We start from the raw sequence: 13,939 nt of genomic DNA, 5'->3' as shown, positions 1-13,939 counted from the left end.
AAATCAATAAAATCAATAAAACCAAATACAAACCCAATTTCTCCTCTTACATGGTCAGCGTTCGCTACTCATAGATCTAGTTTTACGTTCCACTTCATCAATCCTGCTGGTCTTACTCGCCTGGTTGTCTGATTTAGTTGCCGGAGTGCCCAAAGGCCTGGCCCCATAACCAAGTCTTCACCCTTCTCCAAAAGGCAAGGAGGGATGATGATGCCCTGATTTCCCCCAGGAGTGAGTTCCACAGGTAGGGGGCCACCACTGAGAAAGCCCTGCTCCTCGTCCCCACCAGCCTCACTTGTGACAGTGGTGGGATCAAGAGCAGGGCCTCCCCAGATGATCTCAGACTCCGGGGTGGGACGTAGAGGGAGATACGTTCGGACAGATACACTGGACTGGAACCATACAGGGTTTTGTAGGTCAAAACCAGCACCTTGAATTGTGCTCGGAACTGGATCGGCAGCCAGTGGAGCTGATGTAACAGGGGGGTGGTGTGCTCCCTGTACGTTGCTCCGGTGAGCAATCTGGCTGCCGCTCGCTGGACTAGTTGAAGTTTCCGAACAGTCTTCAAGGGCAACCCCATGTAGAGTGCATTGCAGTAGTCTATTTGGGATGTAAGTGTTCTTACATGGCGGATACCAGATGAGAGACTCCCTCCTGGGCACACAGAAGATGGGTGACTTGGAAGGCACTGAACAGACTGCGCTCGGGCACCACGGGCCAACCTTAAGAATTGGGGCCACCAAGTGGAGGCCACGACATGTGAGAGCAGAGAAGAGCAAACCACTGACCACTGGCTACAAGGCAGCCTGAGCCCTGCCACGTGCACAATGGAGGATGCCATGATAGCAACAGCGGAGGCACTCCAAGTGGCCAGCTTCGGGTCAAAGGACATTGAATATCATGCCAAGTTTTAAAACTCTGTTTGTGTTTTTACAAACATTACCACTGTACCCTCAGTTCGCTTCTGATGCAATAAATCAAGATCAAGTCTCAGCCGACTCAACCTAGTTTGTGGCAGCCACAAGAACAAAGTTCCTGGAGTAGAACAACTCCTTTCAAAGGAAGTATTGCACCATTATGCAGGAAAGAACACTTTCGAACCAGGAAGAGAATATTGTTTCCAATGTTGTTACATAGTGTTATTAATATCATCACCAGCCTTCCTCCCAATAATGAGATTCCTGAAACTATTTGCATATCAAAGGCACTGCTGATCCCAGGTCCAGGACGGAGGCTCAGGGACGGGACGACCTCCTCACCTCTTTGCGATGGACCTTGAGAATTTCGGCCACAGCTGACATGGCCTCCTCGTTCGCCGGGCAGTCATAGAGGCCATCTTCGAGTGTGTAGCGAGCGTGGATGGTGAGCACCACAGCCGGGTGTTGCGCCTGCAGTGTAGTGTCCAGAAAGCGGTCGTATTCTTTTGGTTTGTGATGCAGCATCACCAAGACGGCCTTGGGCTCACCTGGAAGGAGAAACATACCTGAAGCCAAGGAGGGGCTGGAGGGAAACAGGTGTCTACTCCAGCCTCCACTTTCCTGACCATTTCCACTCTGGGGGCTCCATGTGTCTAAGCTTTTTTAACAACTCGTGGATTCTAGGAGTGCTTTGTTAGCTGCCACGACTTGGAAGAGACCTCCTGGGCCATCATCCAGTCCACAGTGAAGACATCTGCCCTTGCGCTATGCTACTCTGCTGCTGAGTCTGCATGCCCAGTGTGGAACACATCTCACCACACTAAAACAGTGGATGTGGCTCTTAATGAGACATGCCGCATTATCACGGGGTGTCTGCGCCCCACACCACGGGAGAAATTACACTGCTTAGCCGGTATTGCACCACCTGACATCCGCCGGGAAGTAGCAGCCAATAGTGAAAGGACCAAGGAAGAGACATCTCCAGCTCATCCCCTGTTTGGGTATCAGCCAGCACGCCAACGACTTAAATCAAGAAATAGTTTTCTTAGATCTACAGAGACACTTGGTGGAACACCCCAGCAAGCGAGAGTCCAAAAGTGGCAGGCCCAAACCCAGCACCTCAATCCATGGGTGATACCAGATGAGAGACTCCCCCCTGGGCACACAGAGGACTGGGCGACTTGGAAGGCGCTGAACAGACTGCGCTCTGGCACCACGAGATGCAGAACCAATCTTAAGACATGGGGCCACAAAGTGGAATCCTCGGCATGCGAGTGCGGAGAAGAACAAACCACTGACCACCTGCTGCAATGCACCCTGAGCCCCGTCACATGCACAAGGGAGGACCTTCTTGCGGCAACCCCAGAGGCACTCCAAGGGGCCAGATACTGGTCAAAGGACATTTAACCAACTACCAAATTTGCAAAATCTGTGTTTTTTTTCTTTTTCTTTTTAATCTGTGTGTTTGTTTTGCTCTGTTAGAATTGTAATACAATGGTTGCTGATGACACGATAAATAAATAATCCAGTCCAAGCCCATTCAGCCAAGAAGCAGGAAAATCGCATTCAAAGCACCCCCAACAGATGGCCATCCAGCCTCTGCTTTAAAGCTTCCAAAGAAGGAGCCTCCACCACACTCCAGGATGGACACACATTGGCGTGATTGGTGTCTTGTGTCCAAATTTGGTGTCAATTCGTCCAGTGGTTTTTGAGTTCTGTTAATCCCACAAACAGACATTACATTGGGTTGTTGTAGGTTTTACGGGCTATATGGCCATGTTCTAGAGGCATTTTCTCCTGACGTTTCGCCTGCATCTATGGCAAACATCCTCAGAGGTAGTGAGGTCTGTTGGAAGTAGGAAAATGGGTTTATATATCTGTGGAAAGACCAGGGTGGGACAAAGGACTTTTGTCAGCTGGAGCTAGGTGTGAATGTTACAACTGACCACCTTGATTAGCATTTAATGGCTTGGAAGTGCCTGGGGGAATCTTTCTTTGAGAGCCATGGAGAAGAAGAACTCAACAGGTTCCTGGAACATCTTAACAGCATCCACCCAAACATCCAGTTCACCATGGAAAAAGAAAATGAAGGAGGACTGCCTTGTCTAGATATCCTAGTCATCCGCAAACCAGATCAACAATTGGGTCACACCGTCTACAGAAAACCCACACACACAGAAAGATATCTACATAAAAACTCCAACCATCACCCAAGTCAAAAAAGAAGGTCAGTTGAAACATTCACCCCTAGCTCCAGCAGACAAAAGTCCTTTGTCCCACCCTGGTCTTTCCACAGGTATATAAACCCATTTTCCTACTTCCAACAGACCTCACTACCTTTGAGGATGCTTGCCATAGATGCAGGCGAAACATCAGGAGAAAATGCCTCTAGAACATGGCCATATAGCCCGGAAAACCTACAACAACCCAGTGATTCTGGCCATGAAAGCCTTCGACAATACATTAAACATACATACATACATACATACATATATATATATATATATATATATATATATATATATATATCCCGATAGTAGAATTGGCCAGAACAGAATCCCATTCTTTCCCAGCTCCGGCCTATCCCATTGCTTTCTGCAACCCAACACCCAAAGTCTGTCTCTCCTGGTACCCAAAGGATGGCCCTCCTGGTGCCAAGGCTGCAGCTGAAAGGCACTCCACTAGTTGTCATGCCAAGGAGGCAACGTGTGGGTGTAAAAGGGCTTTGCAAAGGCAAGGGATGCTTGGTTAGCCGTGGCATGCCTGGACTGACCTTGGAGATGCTCCAGCGCATTCTGCATGTCAGTGCCCACCCGAGAGGTCACTGGACAAAAGACCAGCAGGAAGTGGCCGGAGTCCTCTCGGTACCTCTCTGGCTTCAGATTTATCTTGGGAAGGTGGTCAGAGACCTTCTTTAAGAACAGATCCTCGCAGCCACCTGTTTGCCCAGTGACCAGGACCTGGATGGTGAAACCTGCAGGAGAGGAGAGAAGAAGAAGAGAGGGTGAGGGTGGCACTCTTTGGAGGCCTTGGGCATGGAAAGGAAAGCTTTGCAGGCTGAACTTTGCAGGGCAAGCAGAGAATCAAGCCAGGATATTTGGACAGCCCATGCCATTGCCTTTCAACGCCTGGTGGTGAAAACTAGATCTGGCCTGGAGGACCTCTTACTCAGCTACAGTCTTCCTGAATTGAATTCTGCCCTGGACATGACCAAGAGACAACTAAGAGACTGGCTGTTTTGGATTAACTCAAGAAGGACCCTGCAATCAATCAGGAACTCAAAGTTTTCCCCATGTTTCCCCTTTTTGAAAACTGAACACTTCAGAGCCAGATACCTGATTAAGCTCAAGCCTCCTTCCTTGAGAATCTCCTTCACCGAGCTGCGATTTCAAGTGATGCCAACCGCAGTGTTAGATGGTCGCTACCAAAATGTTCCCTGGGAAAACAGACTATGTATTTGTAGTCAATGTCAGGTAGAAGACATTGTGCATTATCTGTTGGTCTGCCCTTGCGCTATGCTACTCTGGTGCTGAGTATGCATGCCCAGTGTGGAACACATCTCATCACACTAAAACAGTGGATGTGGCTCTTAATGAGACATGCCGCATTATCACGGGGTGTCTGCGCCCTACACCACTGGAGAAATTACACTGCTTAGCCGGTATTGCACCACCTGACATCGGCTGGGAAGTAGCAGCCAATAGTGAAAGGACCAAGGCAGAGACATCTCCAGCTCATCCCCTGTTTGGGTATCAGCCAGCACGTCAACGACTTAAATCCAGACATAGTTTTCTTAGATCTACAGAGACACTTGCTGGAACACCCCAGCAAGCGAGAGTCCAAAAGTGGCAGGCCCAAACCCAGCACCTCAATTCATGGGTGATACCAGATGAGAGACTCCCCCCTGGGCACTCAGAAGACGGGGCGACTTGGAAGGCGCTGAACAGACTGCGCTCTGGCACCACAAGATGCAGAGCCAATCTTAAGAAATGGGGCTACAGGGTGGAATCCTCGGCATGCGAGTGTGGAGAAGAGCAAACCACTGACCACCTGCTGCAATGCACCCTGAGCCCTGCCACATGCACCAGGGAGGACCTTCTTGCGGCAACCCCAGAGGCACTCCAAGTGGCCAGATACTGGTCAAAGGACATTTAACCAAATACCAAATTTACAAAATCTGTGTGGTTTTTCTTTCTTTCTTTTTTTTTTCTTTTTCTTTTTAATCTCTGTGTTTGTTTGCTCTATTAGAATTGTAATACAATGGTTGTTGATGACACGATAAATAAATAAATCTGTTGGTCTGCCCATTGTATAGTGACCCAAGGGAAAGACACCTGAAACCCTTGTTGACACAGGATGAAGGGAACTCTATTGCAGAAACAGTGCGGTTTCTACTGGGCGATACAAATGACTATGTAACTTACAAAGTAGCCCTTTTTGCTCGCTCTGCAAAAAAAGATCAGAAAGACAGAGTTAGATAAAATTGCTATCAATTGCCAAGGAGATTCTAAGGGTTAACTGGATCCTCTCCTAAAATGTATTTTAGCTATTATTAACTTCCATTGTTTTGTTGTGGGAGCAAATTATGGTTCTGTTTAGCATCTTTGGTGCCTGAGGGTACTATTGTGTGTGCGTGTGGTGCTTTTTGTCATGGCCTTGGGCCCGTACAATAAACTATTTTGATGATGATGATGAGATAGTAAACAAAGCGGAGAGGAAGAAAATGAGCTCGCTGGAAATGTAGTGATGGGAGAGAGTGATGATGAATCATAGAATCACAGAGTTGGAAGAGACCTGATGGGCCATCCAGGCCAACCCCATTCTGCCAAGAAGCAGGAATATTGCATTCAAATCACCCCTGACAGATGGCCATCCAGCCTCTGCTTAAAAGCTTCCAAAGAAGGAGCCTCCACCACACTCCCCCTGGGGCAGAGAGTTCCACTGCTGAACGGCTCTCACAGTCAGGAAGTTCTTCCTCATGTTCAGATGGAATCTCCTTTCTTCCAGTTTGAAGCCACTGTTCTGCGTCCTAGTCTCCAGGGAAGCAGAAAACAAGCTTGCTCCCTCCTCCCTGTGGCTTCCTCTCATGTATTTATACATGGTTATCATATCTCCTCTCAGCCTTCTCTTCTTCAGGCTAAACATGCCCAGCTCCTTAAGCCGCTCCTCAGAGGGCTTGTGGATGATAGGAAAACCAATACACATATCCTGGAGCTACATCAATCCTGGCCTCTCCCAAGAAGCCAACATGACAATGGGCACACCAACAACCACCATGTCAGACTACACAGAGAAGCCACTGAAGTCCACAAGCATGTGGACAATTTCAACAGAAAGGAAGAGACCATGAAAATGAACAAAATCTGGCTACCAGTATTAAAAAAAACTCTAAAATTATAACAGCAAAACAACAGAGAGGAAACAACCAGGCACATATTAACACCTCTCAGCAAGAGATTTTCCCAGGCTCAGGCAGGCCTTCAAATGCTAATGAAGGTGGTCAGTTGAAACATTCCCACCTAGCTCCAGCAGAGAAAAGCTCTTTGCCCCACCCCAGCCATTCCACAGATATATAAACCCATTGTCCTAATTCCAACAGACCTCACTACCTCTGAGGAAGCTTGCCATAGATGCAGGCGAAACGTCAGGAGAAATGCCTCTAGAACATGGCCCTATAGCCCGAAAAAACCCACAAGAACCTAATGACAAAACTGACTACAAGACAGGAACTTTTCAAACAGAAAAAGTTTGGCCATCTGTTGAAGAATCCGGCAGCAATCCAATCCTTTGAAAGTCAAGGCCCCGTCTTTTTAAGGAGTACGAATATTATTTGTGGTTGCAGAGGAATAGCCATTTCAAGTTGGGTCCATCTTTTAGAAAAACCCTGTATTTAAAATATTATAGAATCACAGACTCATTGAATTGGAAGAGACCTTGTGGGCCATCCAGTCCAACCCATTCTGCCAAGCAGGAAAATATTGTATCTTTGTTGTTGTTGTTTTGCTTGTTTGGTTGTTTTTGTTGATTGCTTGAGTTCCAGTAAACAGAGATATTGACAAGCTAGAATGTGTCCAGAGGACGGTGACTCAAAGGTTCAAGGGTCTGGAGAACAAGACTTATGAGGAGCGGCTTAAAGAGTTGGGCATGTTTACCCTGCAGAAAAGAAGACTGAGAGGAGACATGATGAGGGTCATGTATAAAAATGTGAGGGGAAGTCATACTTGTGCACCAGTTGCGCCCGTATCTTGGGAAGTCTGATCTGGCCACGGTGGTCCACGCTCTTGTTACATCCCGAATAGACTACTGCAACGCTCTCTACGTGGGGTTGCCCTTGAAGACTGTTCGGAAACTTCAACTAGTCCAGCGAGCGGCAGCCAGACTGCTCACTGGAGCAACATACAGGGAGCATACCACCCCCCTGTTGTGCCAGCTCCACTGGCTGCCGATTCAGTTCCGAGCACAATTCAAGGTGCTGGTTTTGACCTACAAAACCCTGTACGGTTCCGGTCCAGTGTATCTGTCCGAACGTATCTCCCTCTACATCCCACCCCGGAGCTTGAGATCATCTGGGGAGGCCCTGCTCTCGACTCCGCCATTGTCTCAAGTGAGGCTGGCGGGGACGAGGAGCAGGGCCTTCTCAGTGGTGGCCCCTCACCTGTGGAACTCACTCCCAGGGGAAATCAGGGCATCATCATCCCTCCTCGTCTTCAGGAGAAGGGTGAAGACGTGGTTATGGGACCAGGCCTTTGGGCACTCTGGCAATTAAATCAGACAATCAGGCGAGTAAGATCAACAGGAATGATGAAGTGGAACGTTAAATTAGATCTATGAGTTAGCGAACGCTGCCCATGTAAGAGGAGAAACTGGGTTTGTATTGGTTTTATTGATTTTATTGTTATAATGTATGAATTGTTGTCAACTGTGAATTGATGTAATTTTGTGTATGATTGTTTTTATGATGCAGGCATCAAATTGTGCCTTTGCTTCTGTAAGCCGCCCTGAGTCCCCTTCGGGGTGAGAAGGGCGGGGTAAAAGAACCCCAAATAAATAAATAAATAAATAAGGGGGAGTAAGCAAACAAACTATACGGAGCTTACAACACCCCTATTAAAAGAGCTTCACTGGCAGTCGATAAACTACCGAGCCAAATTCAAGGTGCAGGTTATGACCTATAAAGCCCTAAACAGATTGGGTCCTGCCTATCTTCACGATCGCATCTCTTTCTATGGACCGCTGTGAACTCGAAGATCTTCCAGGGAGGCCCTCCTTTTGCTCCCCCCACCATCACAAGTATGGTTGGTGAGAACAAGTGAGAGGGCCTTCTCGGTTGTGGCCCCCCACCTCTGGAATGCCCTTCTCGGTTGTGGCCCCATCCCTCCCCTCCTTTCGTAAGAGCTTGAAGACCTGGTGGTGATTGTCCCGCTTCTTGGCAGAATGGGGTTGAACTATATGTCCCACGAGGTCGCTTACAACTCTAGGTTTCTAGGATTCTATGAGAGCCTACTGCATTGTGCAGATTGCCATGGCACAGCTGTGCAGCACAGGATTGTAACACCACACAACTAAACCACCCCAAAACCACACTTCAGATCTGTGCAGAGAAACCTCTGCCACCTCCTCACCTTTTTTATGCCTCTCTTGCTTCTCCAGCTTTGGCTTTTTCGTCTGGGGCTCCTGCTGCTCCGCCCCGGCTTTTCCTGCCTCTGCCTCCTGGGACAGCGGTCCTGCTAGGTTGTCTTTCGGCATCTCATCAAAGGCTTGGTCTTGCTCTTCGCTCCCAAGGTCCGGGGACTTGTTCTCCATCTGCAAAGGAGTAAAAGTTTGCAGGGTTCCAAGCAACACAGGTGTGGAATGGGATGACTCTAGAGCAGAGTCTCTCCGCCTTCCTAATGCAGCGACCCTTTAATCCAGTTCCTCCTGTTATGGTGACCCCCAAACATAACAATATTTTTGTTGCTACTTCATAACTGTCATTTTGTTCCTGTTAGGAATTGGGTTGTGGCGCAGCTGGTTAGGAGTCAGCTGCATTAAAATCACTACTGACCAAAAAGTCATGAGTCCAAAGCCAGCCCAGGTTGAAGTAAGCTCCCGACCGTTTGTTTAGCTTGCTGTCGACCTTTGCAGCCCAAAAGACAGTTGCATCTGTCAAGTAGAAAATGTAGGTACCGCTTTATGCAGGGAGGCTAATTTAACTAATTTACGACGCCATGAAACTCTCCAGCAAAGTACAAAAGAATGAGGAAGTGCTCCATTGGTGTCACAAGTGGATAGTGAAGTGACAGCTCCCCCGTTGGCTGAAATTTGAGCATAACCTCATAAAGATGGAAAGTTAAATAGCCTCTGTGTGTTTATCTATATATGTTGTGTATCTATGGCATTGAATGTTTGCCATGGATATGTCGGGGTTGGCTTGATGCACCTTCCTCTTGACACGTTTCTCTCTTTTGCCCTCCATTCGTGCCTCCTTGAATTCTGCAGCACTGCTGGTCAAAGCTGACCTCCAGCTGTGACCAGCAAATATTCAATGCCATAGATACACAACATATATAGATAGGCACATAGAGGCACAGAACCATCAAGGGCATTAAGATCTTCTGGAGAGGCCCTGGTCTTGGTCCCACCACCTTCGCAGTCGCATTTGGTGGGGATGAGAGACGGGGCCTTTTCTGTGGTGGCTCCCCGGCTATGGAACTCTCTCCTGAATGAAATTAGATCTGCCCCCTCCCTCTTCGCCTTTAGAAAGCAAGAGAAGTCTTGGTTTTGGAACAAGGCATTTGCAGAGTGATGGCTGGGACCAGTAATGGACTAAGGTATTGACCACAATGTGCGGACTGAGTTGGATGTTGTTTTTATCCTGGCAAATGTTTTAGTATGCTTTTTATCTGATATGTGTTTTTAACTTATTGTTAATATATGATGTTTTAAAGGTTGTTTGTGAGCACTGAATCCTTGCTGTTAGCCGGTCTGAGTCCCTCTACGGAGGTTGAGAAGATCGGGATACAACAGTTTTAAATAAATAGTAATAATAAATGTATTGCCAAAGGCTTTCATGGCTGGAATCACTGGGTTGTTGTAGGTTTTTTCGAGCTATATGGCCATGTTCTAGAGGCATTCCCTCCTGACATTTCACCTGCATCTATGGCAAGCATACTCAGAAGTAGTGAGGTCTGTTGGAAATAGGAAAATGGGTTTATATATCTGTGGAATGACCAGGATGGGGCAAAGGACTCTTGATTGCTGGAGCTAGTTGTGAATGGGTTGTTGTACGTTTTTTCGGGCTATATGGCCATGTTCTAGAGGCATTCCCTCCTGACGTTTCGCCTGCATCTATGGCAAGCATCCTCAGAGGTAGTGAGGTCTGTTGGAACTAGGGAAAAGGGTTTATATATCTGTGGAATGGCTGGGGTGGGGCAAAGCGCCCAAACATGAATCAAGGAACATGGAAGGCACTGCAGATTACTTCAACCAGAGAAGTCAGCCAGAGCAGAGCACCTGATGAACCAACCTGGACACAGCAGATTATTATTTGTGAGCACAGAAATGCTGGACCACTCTCACAATCACCATGTCAGACTACACAGAGAAGCCATTGAAATCCACAAGAAGCAGGTGGACAATTTCAACAGAAAGGGGGAAACCATGAAAATGAACAAAATTTGGCTACCAGTATTAAAAACCTCTAAAATTACAACAGCAAAACAACAGAGAGGAAACAAACAAGGACATCTAATCACCTCTCAACAAAAGTTTGCTCTAGGCACTGCCCGGCCATCAAATGCTAATCAAGGTGGTCAGTTGAAACATTCCCACCTAGCTCCAGCAGACAAGAGTTCTTTGTCCCACCCTGGTCATTCCACAGATATATAAACCCATTTTCCTAGTTCCAACAGACCTCACTCCCTCTGGGGATGCTTGCCATAGATGCAGGCGAAACGTCAGGAGGAAATGCCTTTAGAACATAGCCATATAGCCTGAAAAAACCTACAACAACCCAATAATAAACATTGTGATCCACCCTGAGTCCCCTACAGGGTGAGAAGGGCTGAATATAAATATTGTAAACAAACAAATAAATATCCGATATGCAGGATGGATTTTCATTCGCTGGATCAAACCTGGCAGAAATACCTGATACTCCCAAATTTGAATACTGGTGGGGAAGTAGCAGTGGAAATAATGTCTTAAGCCCTATGAGGAGTGGCTTAAGGAGCTGGGCATGTTTAGCCTGAAGAAGAGAAGGCTGAGAGGAGATATGATGAGAGCCATGTATAAATATGTGAGAGGAAGCCACAGGGAGGAGGGAGCAAGCTTGTTTTCTGCTTCCCTGGAGACCAGGACGCAAGGGAACAATGGCTTCAAACTACAAGAGAGGAGATTCCATCTGAACATGAGGAAGAACTTCCTGACTGTGAGAGCCGTTCAGCAGTGGAACTCTCTGCCCCGGAGTGTGGCGGAGGCTCCTTCTTTGGAAGCTTTTAAGCAGAGGCTGGATGGCCATCTGTCGTGGGTAGAGAGTGCCATGCACTGGAAAGACAGTCTCTTGACTTCCAGGAATCCGAAAGCAAAAGCTGTCAGGCAGCCTCTTGGCCCTTTTCTGGCCTCTGGCAGCAAAAACAAGGAGGCGGCGCTCAAGGGGGAGGGATTTCCATCTCTGGGATGCCTAGTTTCCAGCAGATAAGGAAGTGAGGCACAAAACAGGAGTGCTCTTTCGGGGGTCCCCCTCTTTCCCTTTCCTTCCCGTCTTCCAGGAAAGCAGGGCTTTTGTTTCGCCCTGCTCTCTGCACATGCTCAGGGGCTCCTTGCTCTTCTCTCCCTCCCTCCCTGCTGGGACTGGGCGCCAAGGGGGGCTCCTGAGCCTCTCTTCCTTACCCCGACATCAGGCGTACTCTCGGGAGAGCTGGCTCCAGCGCGAGGAGAAGGCATCTCCCTCCCCGGGGAAGAAGGCGTCGCTTGGGCCAGGGTCCCCACCCTGCTCCGGCCTCCCGGGAGGAGGAAGCCAGGAAGGAAGGAAGGAAGGAAGGAAGGAAGGAAGGAAGGAAGGCCTTCCCAATTAGGAAACGAGGACGAAGGAGAGGTGGATGGACGGAGAGAGGAAAAAGAGAAAGCGAAAGCCAAGGAGAGAAGAGGAGGAGGGGGAGAAGGGGGGAATCGTGCCCCGCCCCTCTTGCAGGAAAAGCACCATCAAAGCACCCCCAGCAGGTGGCCATCTGGTCTCTGTTGAAAAGTCTCCAAGGAAGGAGCTTCCACCACACTTTGAATCATAGAATCATAGAATCCTAGAGTTGGAAGAGACCTCCTGGGCCATCCAGTCCAACCCCATTCTGCCAAGAAGCAGGAATATTGCATTCAAAGCACCCCTGACAGATGGCCATCCAGCCTCTGTTTCAAAGCTTCCAAAGAAGGAGCCTCCACCACACTCTGGGACAGAGAGTTCCACTGCTGAACGGCTCTCACAGTCAGGAAGTTCTTCCTCATGTTCAGATGGAATCTCCTCTCTTGTAGTTTGAAGCCATTGTTCCATTGCGTCCTAGTCTCCAAGGAAGCAGAAAACAATCTTGCTCCCTCCTCCTCCCTGTGGCTTCCTCTCACATATTTATACATGGCTATCATATCTCCTCTCAGCCTTCTCTTCTTCAGGATAAACATGCCCAGCTCCCTAAGCCGCTCCTCATAGGGCTTGTTCTCCAGACTCTTGATCATTTTAGTCACCCTCGTCTGGACACATTCCAGCTTGTCAATATCTCTCTTGAATTGTGGTGCCCAGAATTGGACACAATATTCCAGGTGTGGTCTAACCAAAGCGGAATAGAGCATGAGGAGCATTACTTCCCTAGATCTAGACACTAGGCTCCTATTGATGCAGGCCAAAATCCCATTGGCTTTTTTTGCTGCCACATCACATTCCTGGCTCATGTTTAACTTGCTGTCCACGAGGACTCCAAGATCTTTTTCACACGTACTGCTCTCGAGCCAGGCATTGTCCCCCATTCTGTATCTTTGCATTTTGTTTTTCCTGCCAAAGTGGAGTCTCTTGCATTTGTCACTGTTGAACTTCATTTTGTTAGTTTTGGCCCATCTCTCTAATCTGTCAAGATCGTTTTGAGTCCTGCTCCTGTCCTCTGGAGTATTGGCTATCCCTCCCAATTTGGTGTCGGTTGGTTGGAAACCGCCTTGAGTCACCGATTGGCTGAGAAAGACGGTATACAAATACAGAAAATAAATAAATAAATAAATAGACTCCTCTTGATGCAGGCCAACATTCCATTTACTTTTTTTGCTGCTGCATCACATTCCTGGCTCATGTTCCCCTTCCTCCCCACGAGGACTCCCAGATCTTTCCAACACTTCCTGCTGTCAAGCCAGGCATCATCCATATTCTTTCTCTTTGCATTTCCTTTTTTTTCTGCCTCAGTGGAGTCTCTTGCCTTTGTCCCTGTTGCACACCATTGTGTTGGTTTTGGCCCATCATCTCTCTCATCTGTGAAGATCATTTTGACTTCTGCTCCTGTCTTCTGGAGTATTGGCTATCCCTCCCCATTTGGTCTCATCTGCAATCTTGATGGAGCTTCTGGAATTCCATTTCCAGAGCAACTCAAGGATCAACAAAGATCAGAGATAAAGAGCTACATGATATGGTGAAGGTATGAGCTCACTGGAAGTCCAAAGTCTTACAAAGAAGGACTGGAAGAGAGTGAAGAATCTCTCTACTAAGGCTTGTGTCAATACTGTGTATACAGCTTTCCTACAAAGGTCCACGTGGTGATTGTCTCCTCCTTATACTGGAGGGGGGGGGTGCTTCGGGGGGGGTTACTTATTGCTGTACTTTACTTACTTACTTAGGCAATCCCTCATAGCTCGAGGATGATTGTCTTCTGGATGTGTTGTCTTGGCAGTGGGAGTGTAGGTGGCTGTGGTGACCTATTCTTCATCCGCATGTTCTCCCGCAGTGAGGACATCAGTTTCCAGACGGAAGGCAGTCCCGGTCAGGGTTAGCTTGATGTGCCTTCCTCTTGGCACGTTTA

General features: G+C 47.9%; 1 protein-coding gene across 2 annotated transcripts in view; it reads right to left on the bottom strand.

Annotated features, from left to right (window-relative positions):
• LOC132761705 (uncharacterized) overlaps positions 1-12,009 on the bottom strand; it is a 31,069-nt gene extending 19,060 nt beyond the window's left edge. The window contains exons 1-2 of one of the 2 annotated variants that reach the window (XM_067471718.1): positions 11,787-12,009; positions 8,540-8,720 (exon numbers count right to left, since the gene is read on the bottom strand). In XM_067471718.1, the coding sequence (XP_067327819.1) occupies positions 8,540-8,720; positions 11,787-11,840 (235 nt within the window). In that variant the 5' untranslated portion in view covers positions 11,841-12,009. The remainder of the gene's footprint in view (positions 1-8,539; positions 8,721-11,786) is intronic. The other variant, XM_067471677.1, reaches the window with a different exon arrangement.
• Between the last annotated feature and the right edge of the window lie 1,930 nt (positions 12,010-13,939).

Source organism: Anolis sagrei, chromosome 1, assembly GCF_037176765.1.
Source record: "Anolis sagrei isolate rAnoSag1 chromosome 1, rAnoSag1.mat, whole genome shotgun sequence".
NCBI lineage: Eukaryota > Metazoa > Chordata > Lepidosauria > Squamata > Dactyloidae > Anolis > Anolis sagrei.
This window is presented reverse-complemented; position numbering and strand designations above follow the sequence as displayed.